General features: G+C 36.5%; 1 protein-coding gene across 3 annotated transcripts in view; it reads left to right on the top strand.

Annotated features, from left to right (window-relative positions):
• Positions 1–1,144: 1,144 nt before the first annotated feature.
• LOC128860183 (rab11 family-interacting protein 3) overlaps positions 1,145–17,939 on the top strand; it is a 40,586-nt gene continuing 23,791 nt past the window's right edge. The window contains exon 1 of one of the 3 annotated variants that reach the window (XM_054097478.1): positions 1,145–2,392. In XM_054097478.1, coding sequence (XP_053953453.1) covers positions 1,592–2,392 — 801 coding nt within the window. In that variant the 5' untranslated portion in view covers positions 1,145–1,591. Of the gene's footprint in view, positions 2,393–11,443; positions 11,486–17,939 lie in introns of those variants that run through there. The other 2 variants (XM_054097479.1, XM_054097482.1) reach the window with 2 other exon arrangements.

Here is a 17,939-nt window from a genome sequence, read left to right as displayed (position 1 = left end):
TGGCGGCTCGCTATAGAAAGGAAATACGTGCAAACCAAGAATAAGAGCTGAACATGAGCTTGTATCCCAACCAAAGATCAGCTTGTCTCCTAACCACAGGGGCGTTTAGTATTAGTCCTACTGAAGCTGCTACCATTGGACTTACACATAAAAATAGTCGCTACATGCATCGCAGTAAGACTCAGAGACATAGAAAGCTGAACAACAAGATCGTACGGTCACAGAAAGATTCTCCTACAGGGATCCTCAAAGCTCAAAAACGAATCAGATTTCAAAATCCCCGAAGTTAACTTCAAGAACGTACGTTTTTCACGTTGTCGAGAGGCGAATGAAGTAAAGAGAAGGTGATTGGTAGATTTTAGATCGAAATCTACACTGACCTTTCTAAGATGAACTGTGGGGTGGGAGCTGGCCTCTTTTCGGAGCCGCTCGAAGCATCCAAATCAATTCGACTTCCTGACGATGTCAGCGTGTTTCAGGCAGAACTACTAGCAATCAGAAAGCAATCAAGAAATTTTTGCAAGAGTAGCTATTTTTTCAGACAGTCAAGTAGCTATCAAGGCCTTAGATTCCAATTCCATTTCATCCAAACTAGTTTTACAGTGTAGAGAGCAACTAAAATTGCTGGTCATTAGCTTCAAATTATTTTGAAATGTGTTCCCAATCATTAGAATAGAGAGGGTTATGAGATAGCGGATGAGCTAGCAAGAAAAGTTTCGGCACTAGACAGAACAGAGGCGGCGGCAGTTGTTACCCCATTCAAAAGCCTTGAAGGTAGAAAAATCTACTTTCGATTTTCCTTGTGTATAAGCTCTTGAATTCCAATATGAACTGCAGTAAGCTATTGAGTTTAATTAAACTTCAAACTGAGCATCAAAATTTAAGGCAGGTTGGTTCGTTCATTTGTAGATGAATGGCGAATAATGGTGAGATGCTTGCGATTCTAGAACAATTATCCTAACCTAGATTTTAGTCGAGGTTTATATAATTTTAAGCAATCTTTAACTAAATTCACAAGCACGTTTTTATTATATTCTGTAAAAATAAAGTTCAAGAAATTAAGGTCGAAAATACTAGCTCTTAAAATTTGACGGAACTCGAACTTAGCAAAGAAAATATATGAGCAAATGTTTGACTCATATTTCTCAAAAGAGTGATAATTATGAAACAACATATACATATGCACATATTTCAACTTTAAAAATATCAGGGCGGTGTTAAATTTATTGCAGCTACGCCTAAACAATAACACGCATTTAGTTGTGTAGAAAAAAAAACGATAAATTTTGATAATATTCAATACTGCTCTGACAGCAACCAGTGACAAAGTGCCTTAAGAGCTTTCGAAGAAGAATAGTCAACAAGTGATTTTCCCTACAAACAAATTAGTTATTGAAATTAGATAAGGTGAAAATAATCTGCAATCAACACAGCGAAAAAGTGCCACTTCTCTCAAAATACTCAGCAACACACCCATGCAATTTAGCTGAACTCCTCACCACACGCCCATCCAGTGAACACTGCCGCTACTAATAGCTAAAGTAAAAATAATAGAAAACAAAAACTCCAACATACATACTGTCGCTTCATAATGAGCAGCCAACCGGCCAGCCAGCCCGACAGCATCGACTTAGCCTATGACATGTGGGCTGGCCAATTCGAATTTGTCGGACCCGCCACGAATACGAACAGTAGTAACACCAGCAGCAGCAACAGCAACAGCACCACCAGCAGTACAATAACACTAAACAACGGCAACAACAACAGCAACGTACGTTTCGGCAGCGATAGAAATGCCAATCATAAAGGCTCCACAGACAGTTTAGAAGATTTGAATCTCAATTTCGATACCACACCCACACAATCGACACTGAATAGTAGCGCCTATTCGTTGGGTTGTAATCAATATCAATATAATTTTGGCAAACAACCGATATTGATTGATCAAGAACAATTTTTGAGTCTAAATCCTGCCGATTTTGAGGATATTGTGCCATCGGGTCCGAATTCATTGGTGTTTATTGAAAATAAATTGAGTGACGATAATAGTGAAAGTGAACAGATTAATAACAACAATAGCAATAATAATAATAATAACAATAATAAATTAGTGAATTTGGAATCATTAACGAGCAAATTTAATTCGAATAAAACGAATAATACAAACACGAACGGTTTTAAGTTGGAAAATTTGAAAAATTTCAAAAATAAATTACTCTGTGATTTCGAGGATAAAGCGTCAATGATGAACGGTAATTCCGGTGTTGTGAGTGTTGGTATTGGTATTAACGATAGTGGTGCGGTGGATGTTGGTGATATGCAAACACATCGCTGCTGCAACAACAAAATGAATGGCTTGAGTGCTGAAATCTGCGATAATCTGAACGAACAAGTAAGCATTTGGTTATAAATAGAGTTAATACAGTTGATTTAAACAAAATTTATAGAGAGAAAAAGTTAAAGCAATTTACCTATATATATATATTGTTAAAAAAAATAACAAAATAAAGAAAAGAAAAGAGAGGGTGTTTCAAAAGCCGAGCCTAGATGTTGTTTTAAGGCCTTCGCCTCATTCTAAATGGTGTTTTTGGTTGTTTTTTAAAATTTTGTAAAACGAAAACGAAATAAGATTTTTTATTTTTGTGTTGAATATTTTACTTTTTGGTGTATTGTTAAAAAATAAAATTTTTTTTTTGGCTTACAAGGTTCGTTCCAAAATTGGCAGTTTTGATTTTAAAAGTCCGAAAAAAAAATTCCGAACGTAGTTCACACGATAACAGGAGTAATATATACTAGACAGTAAATTGCTGTGGAAGCACAATTGTGAGGAAAGGGTGAAAAAGGCCAGTAACGCATTGTACGCATGTAAAAGAATGCTGGGCATTACTTGGGGTCTATCACCCTCTCTGATGCATTGGTGCTACACGGCACTAGTTAGACCGATATTGCTGTATGCGACCTTAGTATGGTGGACTGCGACAAGAAAACTGGCATACTTAATGCCACTGGAAAAGATTTAGCGACTCGCTGCTCTTTGCATAACAGGAGCGATGAAAAGCACTCCAACGGCGGCGCTGGAAATGATACTCAGCATGCCACCTATTGACCTTATGGCGAAAAACCTGGCAGCGCAATCCGCGAGGAGGTTAGTGGCTGCTGGGGGCTCAGGTTGCACAGACTACATGACACCGTACTTTAATTAGGGAACGAAATAGTAAATGAGATAGCAAAACGTGCTATTAGACTATCTTTTGAACAAGAGAACGACATACCAAAACCGTTAAATACAATATACAATGAAAGGGACGACTACATGAAAAGGCGAGTGAAAGCTAGATGGACTAATCTGGCAACAGGCAAAACAGCAAAAGTTATGTGTAGAACTAACAACAAAAAACTGACTCAATTCGTACTTACGCTCTCACGAAAAGACTACGGACTATCCTAGGTATGCTAACAGGTCATAATCTATTGGCTGTATATGCGTATAAGATAGAGATTGCTAACACGGACAAATGCAGGAAATGCAGAGAGGATGTTGAGGAAACTTTAGAACACCTTCTGTGCGTCTGTCCGGCATTATTAAAAACGCGTTTAAAATGCCTGGGAGCGCCATTGTTTGAGGGTCTGGAGGACGTCTCAAAAGCGGATCTCCCAGCGCTGCTTAGATTCGCTAAAAGCGCTGATATCCTACATGATGTCTACTTTCGGTATTCATAGAGATCGGTCTCCATCTGGTATCGCTAGGGACCAAAAGGTCTATGCGTGGCTTATTGCCAACCAGGCTAACCTAACCTCATGCGATAACAACATTAATTCTACGTCATTTAAATTATATTTCATCAAAATCGGTTCAGTAGAACCGGCTATATCTGTGTCTATTGCACATGTGTAGACCCATTTTGAAGGCTGAAGGACCTTAATATATAATATATAACATATAATAATAATACATTTAAAAATATAGATTCTTTCAGGTTTCACTATTTCTATTCGAAATACGGTTCTTAATAATTATATGTAATTAATACACATTAACGCATTGAGTTCAGCAATCTCGTTCCGAATGCTGTATTTCAGCTCTGGCATCATTGTTGGCTTCTTTACATGGTATTTACTTTCCATGAAACTTCAGTCTGGTCTGCCAGTCCTTTTTGTATACTCGACAGAACCATTTTCTTCAACATTTTTCACCAACGTTTGAATTGTTGACCCGTTCGGATGATTATTTCCACCGAAAAAAATCACGAGTTCCGCGATATGTTGTACTTAAAGATCGACCATAGGTTTCAATAATTTTAACGCCGTGTGTTCTATCCTGTAAAATTGTACATCTGCCCAATGGACGAATGGCGAAAATGATCAAAAAGGTACTGCGGGCAAATTATTCATTATTGCCAACTAGGTGTTACTTCTGAAAGACCTTTTACATCTAAATAATAAAGTGAGCTGAGCTTTACTAATTGAGCCAACAAACTATTCCTAACTTTAAAGAGCACTTTAATTCTTTTTGTCTTCCTAACTGCCCGAAAAAATAAATACCATTTAATTTTGACAATTTCTCAGTACTAGAATCATCAATCATTACACTTATTGCGCTTTCCTGTAAACAGCTGAGAGCTTGGGCTTTTCAAAAAGGCAGGTCAAATCGTCTGCATAGGTTTGGGCAATGATGTCAGAGCCATAATAATAGTAAGAGCAAGGTGGGAATCAATTGAGTAGTAGTTGAATGTATGCGGATCTATAAACCAGACTGAAGACCGTCAATTTTTGGATATTTTTGTTTTTGAATATTCTTTCCCATCCTGTTATGTGTAATTTTCACTCTTTCCTGCAAAAAAAACAAAAAGATTCATCTATCAAATATACTCTGCGAACAAAGCGTTTTACATACACGTGAAACTCTTTAAATCGCGACTGTTAACAATAGTCCCTAAACTTCGTGTGTAAAAGTCGCTAATCAGACAAATCCACAAATCCGCGGTTGTGAGTTATGGACCTTTAAAGCATCAGACATGGTAAAATTTAAAAAAAATAGTCAGAAAAATATATGGTCTGCATGGTAGAATTCCAAAAAATAGAGAAAGAAAAATAGGAAGAGCACAGAAAAGGTGGCTGGATTCTGTCGTAAAGGTACCAAGAGAAAAAGAAAAATAGCATTGCCAATTGGAAGAAACTACCAAATACTGTGAAGCGAATGATGATGGTTGAGGTTGGTTGGATTGAGGCAAAGCTAGAAAAGTTTCACGAAAATGTTTTTCATTATTTTTTCCATAGAAATGGTGTACACACCACGCATCTAAAATCGAAGGATACCATAGTTTGTTATGCCAATTTACTATAAGAATGTGCAAATGAGTGAAAACTTTGACCCATCCTAAACTAAAATGTAGACATAAACTTTTAAAATCGCTTAAACCGGTATTTTTTTTTCTGGCCTCTGCCAGAACGCATTGTCGGATCATTGTTATATGCAGGTATATTTTTTTCGCGCCTGTACTAGAATCCATTATCGGTACCTTGTTCTTTTTTTTTGTTCTTTGTTTTGTGGTTTTGTGTAGTTTGTTTTTTGCTTATACTGTGTTTGTACAAAAATTGAAAAATTTGCTTGAGTTTGTCACTGCCCCTTATATGATTACATACATTTTTATTTTATTTACTGAAATCTTCACAATCATTCAGATCTCAGTTCTGCAAAAATCAGAGATGTTCTAAAATTTCTGAAAAGCACACACTGGTTTTAAGAGAGATAGGGACAGGCTTCACACGCGGCATCGCAATGGGCTATGAGCCTCAGTGTGTCCCAGGGTACAACCGCTGCAACCTAACCTAACCTTTACAATAACTTGTTCAATTTTTAACTTGTAGTGAATTCTAACTATTTTGATTAGGAGGTATGTATATACAATGTGGCACAAAATTAATCATCCAAGTTTCTTTTAATACATTTTTTACTAAATAAAAAAAAAAAATTGAAAAAATGATTTTGAGTGTTGGAAATCTTTCTTTTGATTTTTATATGCTCCATTGCTTATCTATTTGTCTGCTACAGCTGTTAAGCCCACAAGTAGCAAAGAAGATTGACCTACGTCGCCATTTGCAAATATTATAAATCTTCCAATGGGATGATTAATTTTGCGCCACCTTGCACATATTAATGTATAAACAAAAATAAACAATAGAACAGGCAAATGATATTTCCAAGTTATGTTTCTTTGTAAAAACTCCTACTAATTTATCGCTTTACTTGAGCTTCACGTAACTATCGATCTAATGGCTGATGGATAATTTCACCCTGAAGTACTTTGCCCTAACCTCCGAGGGGAGTGGCATTTGTTCTTTTTCTATTTTGATTGTATGTATTTTGTCTTTCGTCCGATCCACACTACCCACTCACAGTCAACAAAAAGTACATCAACAACCCCCTTATTTTAACTTATCTGTACACTTTCGTTCTCCTGAGCACTCTTCTAGTGCTTAGGGGTAATTTGCTTAGAATCGAAGTGAAAACGTAAAATAAAGACTAGCGGGGTCAGCTAATATTGGGTTAAAAATTTCATTTGCTTACATTGAAATTTCCGTACATTTATTGTGTTGGTGCATTTTCCTATGAAGTTGTTGTGGGCAATTAATTGTGACCCATTAGATGACACTTGCATACACATATTAATGTATACTACGTACCCTGAAGGAAAAACTGAATCAATTTTTAACTACTATTTAGGAAAAAACGGACCATTGCGGCACTAATGGCATACATAGCGGCATCTGCCTTTAAATACAGAGTGTGACAGGAAAATACCGAGTTGTGGGTTTTCCACCAGAATTATAAAATATTTTTTTTGTATTTTAAGATTTTCCATTTGTGGAACAACATCACGACGCACACCACGAATAGAAGGAGTAGTTTGGTTAAACACTCAAGAAGGCTAAAAAGCCCATTATGTTTAGTGCTCTGGAAAGAGGGTAGATAGTCAAGGAGGAAAGGAGAAAAGTTTCAGAGAAAGAGATAGGAAAGAATAGAGATAGAGACAGAGGTAGTTAGTCCTATGAAAATTTTCTAAATTCTTTGGTAAATCTGTAAATATCCTCCAGTTTTAGAGAACGAATATTACTCATTCTCACGACATCGGAATCCAAAACTCGTAGCAATAATGTGGTTACAATTAAAACTTCTCAAAATGTATTCATCACCAAGTAGCCAACTGGCATTCGCTTTGTACTGGGTTCGATGGTTCTATGTGGGCAAAAAATATCCAATGCCAAGAGCCAATAATTTTTTCTTAATTTTAGGTAGGTATTTCTACTATAAATGCCAATGTGAATTCAACCGGCAGTGCATTTCCACGAGCTCCTCTTTACCACAAGGAAGCTACTCATCAAAGACATCTGCCGTTCAGAGGAGGCATGGCAACTGTAGTCATGCCAGTCCCTTTATTTCTAGATACACATAAAAAAATTGCAGCAGAAGCTCAAATACCCAAAAGGGGTTGTGCTCATATACGAGTACTTGAAGAAAAATGCTTATAAAAACAACTTCAATACAAAAGTTCCTTTTATTAAGGAGTTTTTTAGTTGCTGCTTTGCATTTGCTATAGAAAAAAAAGAACAAATTCTGTGCATTTGTGCATGTATGTATGTATTACCAATAATTTTAAGAAATTTAGAGCAATTTTAGGTGCGGAATTTTTGCGGAATGCAAACTAGTTATGCTTCTATATTTATTGGAGGCACACCAGTTCAGCACCAATGAATTTCCCTGCAGGGTGTGCTAAGAAACGCCGGGCGCGGCAATCCAGTCATATTTTATTAGATAGACAAATACTAAATATTTTATGGTGCTAGAAGGATACTAGCATACAAGTGTATGTGCATATTCACATTAGGGTGGGCAATGACTATGTTAAAAGTGATTAGTCCCGGTGCCACCAATAAACTTTAAATTTTATCAAGTAATTCAAATTTAAATTTGTACATTTCAATTCACAACTTTGCTGTTTGAAATGTCAATTTAGTCTGATAAATTTAAAATGTATTAGTGGAACCGGACATCAGAGATTGAACATTTTTGTGGGGCTGTTAATAGAGCAGCTTATAAGTAATTTTAAATATTTATTTAATTATTATTTTAGGGGTTTCTTGTTATACTTAATTGAAGTTATTAACATTTTTTAATAAAGTGTTCTCAAATAAGAGGTGTTATTTTGATATTCAAAGAAAAATGCTATTTTTTTATATAAATGATCGGATGTTTATTTCATTATAAAGAGGAAGGTAGGCATGCCGTTAGTAGTGGAAAATAACATCAGGCAAATTACCACCCTTACAGGGCAATATCCTTTTAATGAAAATTTCCATAACCCAGTTGCAAAGTGGCTCCCTATGTCCTCGACAGCCTCACGAATTCCATCTTTGAGGTCTTGAATCGACCCTGGGCTATTGGCGTAGACCTTCTCTTTCACGTAGCCCTAAAGAAAAAAGTCACAAGGCGTTAACTCACAAGATCTAGGTGACCAAATATCAATGGTTTCGTTGCTTGTGTGGCACGTAGCGCCGTCTTGTTGAAAATAAACGTTGTCCAGATCAATAGCATCCAATTCCGGCCATAAAAAATCGTTAATCATCTCTCGATAGTGATAGATAACACCTGTTATTGGAAAACCCTTTTTTAATTTTCTCATATACAAAATTCTATTCCATTATGACATTTGACCTCAAGCATATTTTTCAAGTTCAAGTTCACATTCGTTTTAATTCATGAATTTTATTTTTAAATGCTCCCGACTACCGTCTTGTGTTTAGCTTAATAAAAATTCTTTCATTTACATACATACACATACGAGGGTCGCTCTGTAGTTGGGTGTTCTATGGTACTTATAGCCTTTTTGTTGGTAATACGGCTTGTGTCACTTATTGGCTGCAAATTGAAATTGACTAGCTTTTTTTATTGATTTTATTCATATTCAGCTGTTTGAGCAATGCCTCCGTAGAATGTGAAATACGTGAAACGAAATTTTTAAAAGGTGTCATATATAAGCAGTTCAAAACTCTCAGCCGCCATACTCGATGATCATAAAATGGATACAAAAATATGAACTATCAGTCTACTGGCCTTCGCGGAGAGTGAAAGCAGTGAAGACCGCATAAAATTAGTAATGGTTGGCATGCAGCGCTAATTTGCGAGTTCTTGAGATTTTGTTTTGAAATAGTTCGGGTCGATTAAGATGCATTTCATAACCGTAACTCTTTTACTAAGGCGCAGCTGTAATATTCTTATACTGTGTACGCCAGCATGATTCCTAAAAATTGAAACCATTGAATCACAGCAACGCATAACAATAAGAAGAACCTTCGCACGATAGGCGGTTCTGTGTTCCTGGAATGACTCAGAATTTTAATCGGTCATGCATTAACACTTCAACAGAATTTTTCAAACAGTTTTGAGGCTAGAGAAGAAGAACAGATTGTTGAAAAGTAGAAAATATTGATTCTCTTCTAAAGGCGTTTAATCTTAGATGGCATTTCTGCGTCGAGTCGATGTCACGAATTTTTATTTTGACTATTTTTCATATTGACTCTCATAAAATTTCTATTTATTTTCAACTAATTATATACTTATACAAAAAATACTTATATAAAAAAACTACAAAGTGGCGCAAAATTAATCATCCGTTGTTTTTTTTTTGTTTTTTTTTTTAAATAAAGTGTTTACTAAATACTAAAAAACAAAATTATTTTGAGTGATTTAAATCTTTATTTCGACCTTTATGCGCTCCATTGCTTGTCTGTCTAGCTCACAATAATGACGTACGATGCCATTTGCAAAAATTATAAATACTCCGATGGGGTGATTAATTTTGAGCCACCTTGTATATTAGTTTTCTGCTATTTCTTTTAAAAAAAAAAAAATTCATATCAAATAGAAAATTCATTTAAAATAGGTTAGGTGAGGCTATACTGGCTGGCCAAAACCACCTAGAGACCATTTTGATCCAACAGCGATACCAGACCAGAGTCCTATTTTAGCCAAAATATGCTTCACTCAAGTTGCGCGTACAGTTCATGAATTTCAGCAACCGTTCGAACTCCACTTCAGGAATACATTCTAATGCTTCAAAACAGCGTCAAGGTAGCATAGTCTAGTTTTCGATAGAACCGGATAGTATAATATACTAGTTCCAGAGTTTCTCTTGTACTCGGCTCATTACATTTGATGTCAACTAAAATTCATTAAAACTAAAAGACCTTTTTTATATGGACAATAATTTGCAAGAAATCAAAAAAAGTAACTTATTGCACAAGCGGGTAGATCCTTCATACTAAGAGTACTATAAAATCACTACAATGAATAACGAATACTACAGTATTAACTTTAGTATGATATATGCGTTATAGTGACTCATGTTGTTCCGATGATAAATATCCTTGTATTGAAAATCACCTGTTTGTAACGCGGACCCCAAATCGTCCGCTGCCTTCCACAATGGAAGGACTAAATTCAAAATAACCATTCGCACTTGGTATGAAAAACTAATAAAATGTGATGGAATGATGCTGTTATAGATATTTTTTCGTCTCAACTGATAATCAAAATCATATAAGAAGAAGTAATTGTAAGAAAAAGTTGTGGGTGGGTCTTGAAAAAGAAATGACGCGTAATATGGTACGCAGATTTTGCAAGCCAACGTAACATATCAGTTTTACCACCTGTAATGCAGAACAAATCTTAGAACACAAAATATTGGCAGAATTTCGCTAGCCCTCCTATATTCCTAAACTGATATTGAGGAGTTTTTCTCGTTATGAGGAAAAAAAAAACCGAGCGTATAGCTGATGTTGCAGATTTTTCGAATTCAAAGAAATGAAGACTGCCATGAAACAACACTCTTTTCAAGGATAAATGTCTTTTTTGCGCTCCATTTCAAGTATTTTTATTGATATTTTCATACAAATGAGGCCTATACATCCTTACAATTTCGAACGGCAGACAGTTTCTGTGATCAATTTATTCCAAGCAGGAGTGCGTTGGGTGGAAGAAAACTATTTCTACAAGCATTTTAACGAGTTAGATATGCCCTCCATGCAAATCGAGCTTTACGCTATGATAGACGTTTATTGAAATATAAAAATTACAAACAACTTTATTTCCTCCAATAAAATGACTTAGGCTATGTACTTATCAGTCGCCTCTCGTACAAATATTCCATTGACTATTACTTGTGTTTTTTATGAATGTAGGCTGGTGTATTTATAGGTATGATTGCTTGTATGTTTTACTACCATGTCATATTGAGCGACACCCTTTCTTTCGTGCCTTACAGCCGTTTAATATAAAACTGACAACTTTGACCGCTCGCGAAATTAGTCGATTACAAATGTACGTAGTGAAATTATTAATGAAATACAAGTCGGCGCGAAAAGACGAGAATCGGTTAAAAGTGAACGGCGGAAAAAAGAAATGTTGAATGCCGATGAGGATACTGAGGTAATTGGATGACATTGGAAGAGAAATATAATAAAAATTAAAATGAGAAAAATAAAATATATATAACAAAAAAAAAAAAATATTAAAAAATCGAAATGAAAGAAAAATTAAAAAATGGGGTAAACATAAAATTATAATAAAATAAATTTAGAAAAACAATAAAAAATAACCAAATTAATTGGTGAATAATATATTAAAAAATAGTGAAGAAAAGTTCGAGAATAAAAATAACCAGCTATATAAAGAAAAAGATAATATCTAAAGAAATATGAATACATAAAGAAAGTTGAGAAAAATCAATAAACGCGCAATTAACTGTAATTTAACTGTGGTTTTACCTTCCTTTTGTTTCAACAGCCATAACTTTTTTGTGTTCGGTTGTTTCGCTTGTTAAGTTAGTGCGTTGGAAGTTACATCCCCAGCTGGCTTCCAATGAAAGCTTGGTGACATTCGGTTCAGTGGAAGCGAAATTATTGCGTCTAAAGTGTCAGTATGTTTGTGTCATCAGTACAAAAATGAGTTTCGAACAAAGAGCTAATATAAAATTTTGTTTTAAAATCGGTAAAACGTTTTCCGAAACATTTGAATTGATGAAAAAAGTTTATGCCAATGATTGTCTATCTCGTGCCGGAGTTCAGGACATAAATGATAATGATCATACGGGTCTCCCAAATCAGTAATCACTGAAAACTCCATCGAAATTGTTCGGAAATTTATCAACCATGAACCGAAATGATCGTTGAAATCCATGGAATTGGAGTTGAATATCTCCAAAACATTGATTTGTCGCATTTTAACTGATCATTTGGTCTGTGCACGTTTCATTTCACACAAGTTAACTGAGGACCAAAAATTGCTCAGAATTCAACATTCGAAAGACCTCACTAAAGAAGCGAGAAAAGACGAGAACTTTCTTTACAACATTATAACTGGTGATGAAACGTTGAACCTGAAACTAAGTGCCGACAGCTGGTATATTGCTAGTCGGATAGTGACAAGGGAATCGATAAGGTTTTCCTTATCTTCCTTTGAGAACTTTAAGTCCCCTGGACCTGACGGAATATATCCAGCAATGCTTAAAAAAGGAGGAGACAGGCTGATTGAGGCCCTGAAAAGGATCTTCACAGCCTGTCTTGCATTTGGTTATATACCATCCCAATGGCGACGCGTAAGAGTAGTATTTATTCCGAAACCAGGAAAAGATGACTATTCCCTAGCAAAAAGTTTCAGACCAATCAGTTTGACATCGTTCATGTTGAAAAGTCTGGAACGAGTGGTGGAGAAACATATTCGAGTGGGGGTATTGCCGAGAAGTCCACTTAGTAGAAATCAACACGCTTACCAGAGTGGAAAATCATGTGAATCAGCCTTACACGATCTTGTTAGCAAGATTGAAGCTGGGCTGGAAGCTGACGAATACACAATGGGCGTGTTCGTGGACATTGAGGGGGCTTTTGATAATGCCACTTTCGACTCGATATGTTCTTCTGCCGAACGACACGGAGTTAATCAAGCCATTATAAAATGGATATACTCCATGCTCTCTGAGAGGCTGTTAACCGCTGGTGGGAGCGATGACGAGCAAATCACAGTCAGGGCCAAGCAAGGATGTCCCCAAGGGGGTGTTCTTTCTCCGCTGCTGTGGTGCTTCGTCGTAGACTCCCTATTAGTGGAGATGCAGGAACTCGGCTTTCACGTCCAAGCATATGCGGACGACGTCTGTGCGCTAACATCGGATAAATCCTTAAGGAGGCTTTGCACGAAAGTGCAGAGGATTCTTGACAAAATCGATGATTGGTGCATGAGACAAGGTCTTTCCGTTAATCCGAACAAAACAACTATAGTCTTGTTTACGAGAAAACGGAAATTGGAGGGACTCAGTCTTCCAACACTGAAAGGTGTGACACTTGGTCTTTCCAACGAAGTTAAATATCTAGGAGTAATCTTGGATAAGAAGCTGACTTGGGAGACACACGTTTCACTGAAGGTGAAGGTGCCGTAGAGCCTTTGGCAAAACTTGGGGTCTGAAACCTGCTGTGGTCCTATGGATATACACGGCACTTATCTGACCAATCATCACTTACGCTTCTGTGGTCTGGTGGCGACGGAGCATGGTTAAGTCCACAATCCGGGAACTATACACGCTGCAAAGAAGTGTATGTTTATGCATCACGGGTGCCATGAGTACAACCTCTGGAGATGCCCTAAATGCTATGCTTGATTTGCTCCCCCTGGATCTTAAGATACAACAGGAAGCAATAAAAGCTATGTGTAGACTCCATAAATATGGTTTCTGGCACGAAGATGGAGCTTCGGGACACAGAGAAATCTTTAAGTTGCTGTCGGAGCAGTATCCACTGTTTTTGGCACCTAAAGATGACCTGATACCCACAGTTTCATTCGGAAGGAAATTTGATGTCAGATTTCCATTGCGTGAGCAATGGAGCAATCCAGGAGGCATGCAGGGAGGTTTGACGGATATTTTCTTTACCGATGGGTCCAAAACTGAAATAGGTTCTGGAGCCGGATGGTACTTAAACGATAGTAATAAGTATCACTACGCTATGGGGGGAATGGCAACTGTCTTCCAAACAGAAGTTTTTGCCATCCTAAAAGTAGCCGAATGGATAATCGAGAGGAGATGGAGCGGGAAACAGATTGGAGTCTTCAGTGACAGTCAGGCTGCATTGAAGGCCCTGGAGAACGCGAAGCAAACCTCAAAGATTGTTCAAGAATGTAAGAAGAAGCTTAATTCTGTCGCAAGACAGAACAGGCTTGTACTTATATGTGTTCCAGGACACTCCGGTGTTCAAGGAAACGAAATTGCCGACGAATTGGCCAACCGTGGATCAGCGGTGCCTCCACAGGGGCCAGAGCCAATAATCGGAATCAGTCCCGCAGGAATCAAGAACTGGATCAACGATTATGTAGGCAATCTACATAAAGAGCGATGGTCCGGTCTAGAACGCTGCAGAACTGCAAAGTGTTTTGTGACGAGTCCGAACAGAAAACTGTCAAACTTTCTACTAAAACTTAGAAGGAAAGACATTCGGTTGATGGTCGGCATCATTACAGGACACAACCCATGGGGTCAGCATATGGCCACCATTGGAATCATCGAGGACCCGGTATGCCTGTCGTGCTTGGAGGAGGCGGATAGCACTGAGCACTTTCTCTGTGAGTGTCCTGCCTTTGCTAGAGCGCGACTACGAGTATTGGGTTCCGATGTCATGAGAATGAGTATTATTCGTTCTCTAAAACTGGAGGATATTTACAAATTTGTCAAAGAATCTGGAAAATTCTCACAGGACTAACTATCTCTATCTCTGTCTCTATTCTTTCCTATCTCTTTCTATGATACTTTTCTCCCTCCCTCCTTGACTATCTACCCCCTTTCCAGAGCTTTAAATACAATGGGCTTTTTTAGCCTGAGTGTTTTAGGAGCCACCAAATCTCCTGGTGCTCCTTGGCTCGACCTTTTCAAATTCAAGTGCCGAATGGAGAGTCCCAGACGAGCAACCACACAAAAAAACGCGTTTGGAGAAGTCAAGAATTAAGTCGATGCTCATTTGATTTTACGATTCCAACGGAATTGTCCACTAGGAGTTCATGCCAATGGGCCCAACCGTCAATGTAATTTTCTATATTGGCGTTTTGAAGCGTTTGTTGGATCGCATTCGTCGAATTCGCTCTGAATAGAGCGAAGGAGGAAGCGGGCGCTTATTACATGATAACGCACCATCTCATCCATCCACTCTTGTTACTGAATTTGACTACAAATCACATTTTAACCATCAATCACTCACCGTATTTGCCTGATATAGCTCCCTGTAACTTCTACCTATTCGGAAAAATGTATTTGGCTAGGAAAGGAGAACGTTTTGCGTCCGTAGAGGCCATCCAAAAGGCTTGCACCGACATCATGAAGGACATTCCGCTCAATGAACTGAAACACTATTTCGAAAAGCTTTTAGATCGCGCAAAACAGTGTATAATAGAGGGACTATTTTGAATAAATAAACTCAAAGTTATCAGAACAAAACTCGTGCCGTTTCTATCTTAGCTCAGTCTTGTTTATTTTGGACTTCACCTTGTATATTTCTGTAACCTATAGGCAATTTAAATGAGCAATTTAAGGGGTAACACCACTGTAGAAATTTCAAAAAATTGATTTTTTTTTTATAAGCTTAAAAAATTCTTTGAACCTTTTAAATACAGAACAAAAAGTTTTATACGTTACCGAAGTTTATTTCATAAATATTTTAAGCTTTTAACCAAGCGTTAGTGACTGCTACCTAACGATTTCTCCAAATTTCCAAACTTTAAACGCGTTTTTCTCAAAACACGTTTTCTGAAATTGGCACGCAGCATAACTCAAACAATTTTAAATATTTTTAATCAGGTTTTTCACTACGTCTGTATAATAACCTTCTTAAGAGAAGAGCGTAGGGGATTTTCGATAGATTAATTTAAACGATTGTTATAATTATTTAAGTGCCGTTTTTTTAGTCCAAAATAGAGTATTTTCTTCAAATGCTTGCTAATTCCACAAAAATAAATATTTTTTAAATCCCCTACGTGTTTCTCTAGCTATTCTTATCTAGAATGAGAAAAAAAATGTTTCGTTGTTCCAGATTAAAATTTGCACCCTCTGTGCTGCGTGCCGCGGAGCTCCTTCAAGAGAAACCACATTACAAAAATGTCTCCAATGCCGCTATTTTGTAAAATTTTTCGATCAAACTTTGTAGTTTTGTATTTTAGTATATAAGTAATAACTTCCCAAATCAGAGTGATTGTTTTCCTTTTCTTTCTACACAAAAAAATTCTTTAAAAATCGTGTTTATTTTACGCGTGTAGAGTGGTGTTACCCCTTAAATGATCAGCTCCCGTTAATTTTTTCGCAAAATGTATGTCTCATATAACATCAAAGTTCTTCATCAGTATAAACTGAGCTGCTTATAAAAAAACTAGCTTAGAGAAATCGTTCCAAATAAAGTTTTCAATTATTATTTGCGATTTGATCCAATTAAATGTCATTATGTTAATGTAGTTGAAAAGCAAAAATTCAGAAAAATCAACTAAGCTTATCTTTGACTACGTACACACTCACATATGTACCTAAGAATGAATATGTATGTGTGTTTGTATTTCTAAAATTGTTTAATCTTCATATGCTCTCTAGCGCCCATTCTGCAGTCCAGCACAATGCCAGCTTGCCAGCCAGCCAGTCCGTTGGCCTATCACTTAATTAGTGCCATTGCCTTTCGAAATCACAAGTATTTAAGTGTGTATAATTAAATATGACTTTGCACTATAAATTGCAACATTGATGCCGAGCTGAGCGGCGCTACTCTTCCTTTCTCTAAACTGATAAGTGCAGTGAAGAAATAAAATAAAGTGGATAAACATATACGTACATATGTATGAGTATGTAAAAATATGTTTCACAACAATGGCTTTGTTGCAAGCATGTAATGCATACTAATGCATCCTATTAAATGTACATGCATATACTTATATGTAATTGTGTACTTCCACATATGCCAGCCCAATTATGCATGCCATTTATCTACAAAGTTTTTCCATTTGATTAGGCGGCGGAAATGCGCTTCGTGATTATTTCAACTGGCCCTAGAGTGCATGCTTTTTGAATAAAGAGTGAAAAAATCCGTAGAATTAAGAAATAAATTCATTAAAAAAATACGCAACTTTAAATGGTGAGTTAATTTAGAAAGACTTTTGCAGTCTAATTAGGGGGTCTGCTAGTGTAGAGGCATGAATTCCGCCGTTTTTGGAGCGCTGTACAAAGGAAACAAAAAAAGTTTTTAGTATCTACTTTTTTATCATTTGTTTATTGATTATTAATTATTACTATGAAAACTAACCCAAAAAACAATAAAATAAAATTTACAAAATTATGTGCGGTCAAAATAGGGGGTCCAGAGGATTTCTTGGCGTGCATTATTCCAACCCTCCTGGTGATCTGAAAAATAAAAACGAAACGGATTCTTAATTATTATAGATGCCGCTATCGAATGAGCCATGGACAAGTTAAAAAAAATTTTCTTCAGAATAAAAAATTTACACAAGCAAATTAAATAAAATTAAATTTAAAAATAATATTTTTTTTTGCATTTTTTTTCAACAATACCGATTTTTTTAAATACTAAATAAAAAGTTATAGTTTCGAGCAAGGGTCATCTGCCAGCTCGAAAGAAGTAGTTTTGTGAAAAACATGCTTCAAAGTTTTCAGAAGCCGTCAGATCGTAACCGATGCCATGTCACCAAAAAGGCTATAATTCATGAAATAACAGGAATTTAAAAAAATTATCTTAATGACATATTCTTAAATGTCTAAACTTTGAAAATATGCAAAAAAAGAACATTCGATTTTTTCAAAATTCTACACTAGAATACCCCCGTAACATAAGATTCAATCGAAGAGAGGGAAACA

Source organism: Anastrepha ludens, chromosome 4, assembly GCF_028408465.1.
Source record: "Anastrepha ludens isolate Willacy chromosome 4, idAnaLude1.1, whole genome shotgun sequence".
In the NCBI taxonomy this organism is placed as follows: Eukaryota; Metazoa; Arthropoda; class Insecta; order Diptera; family Tephritidae; genus Anastrepha; species Anastrepha ludens.
This window is presented reverse-complemented; position numbering and strand designations above follow the sequence as displayed.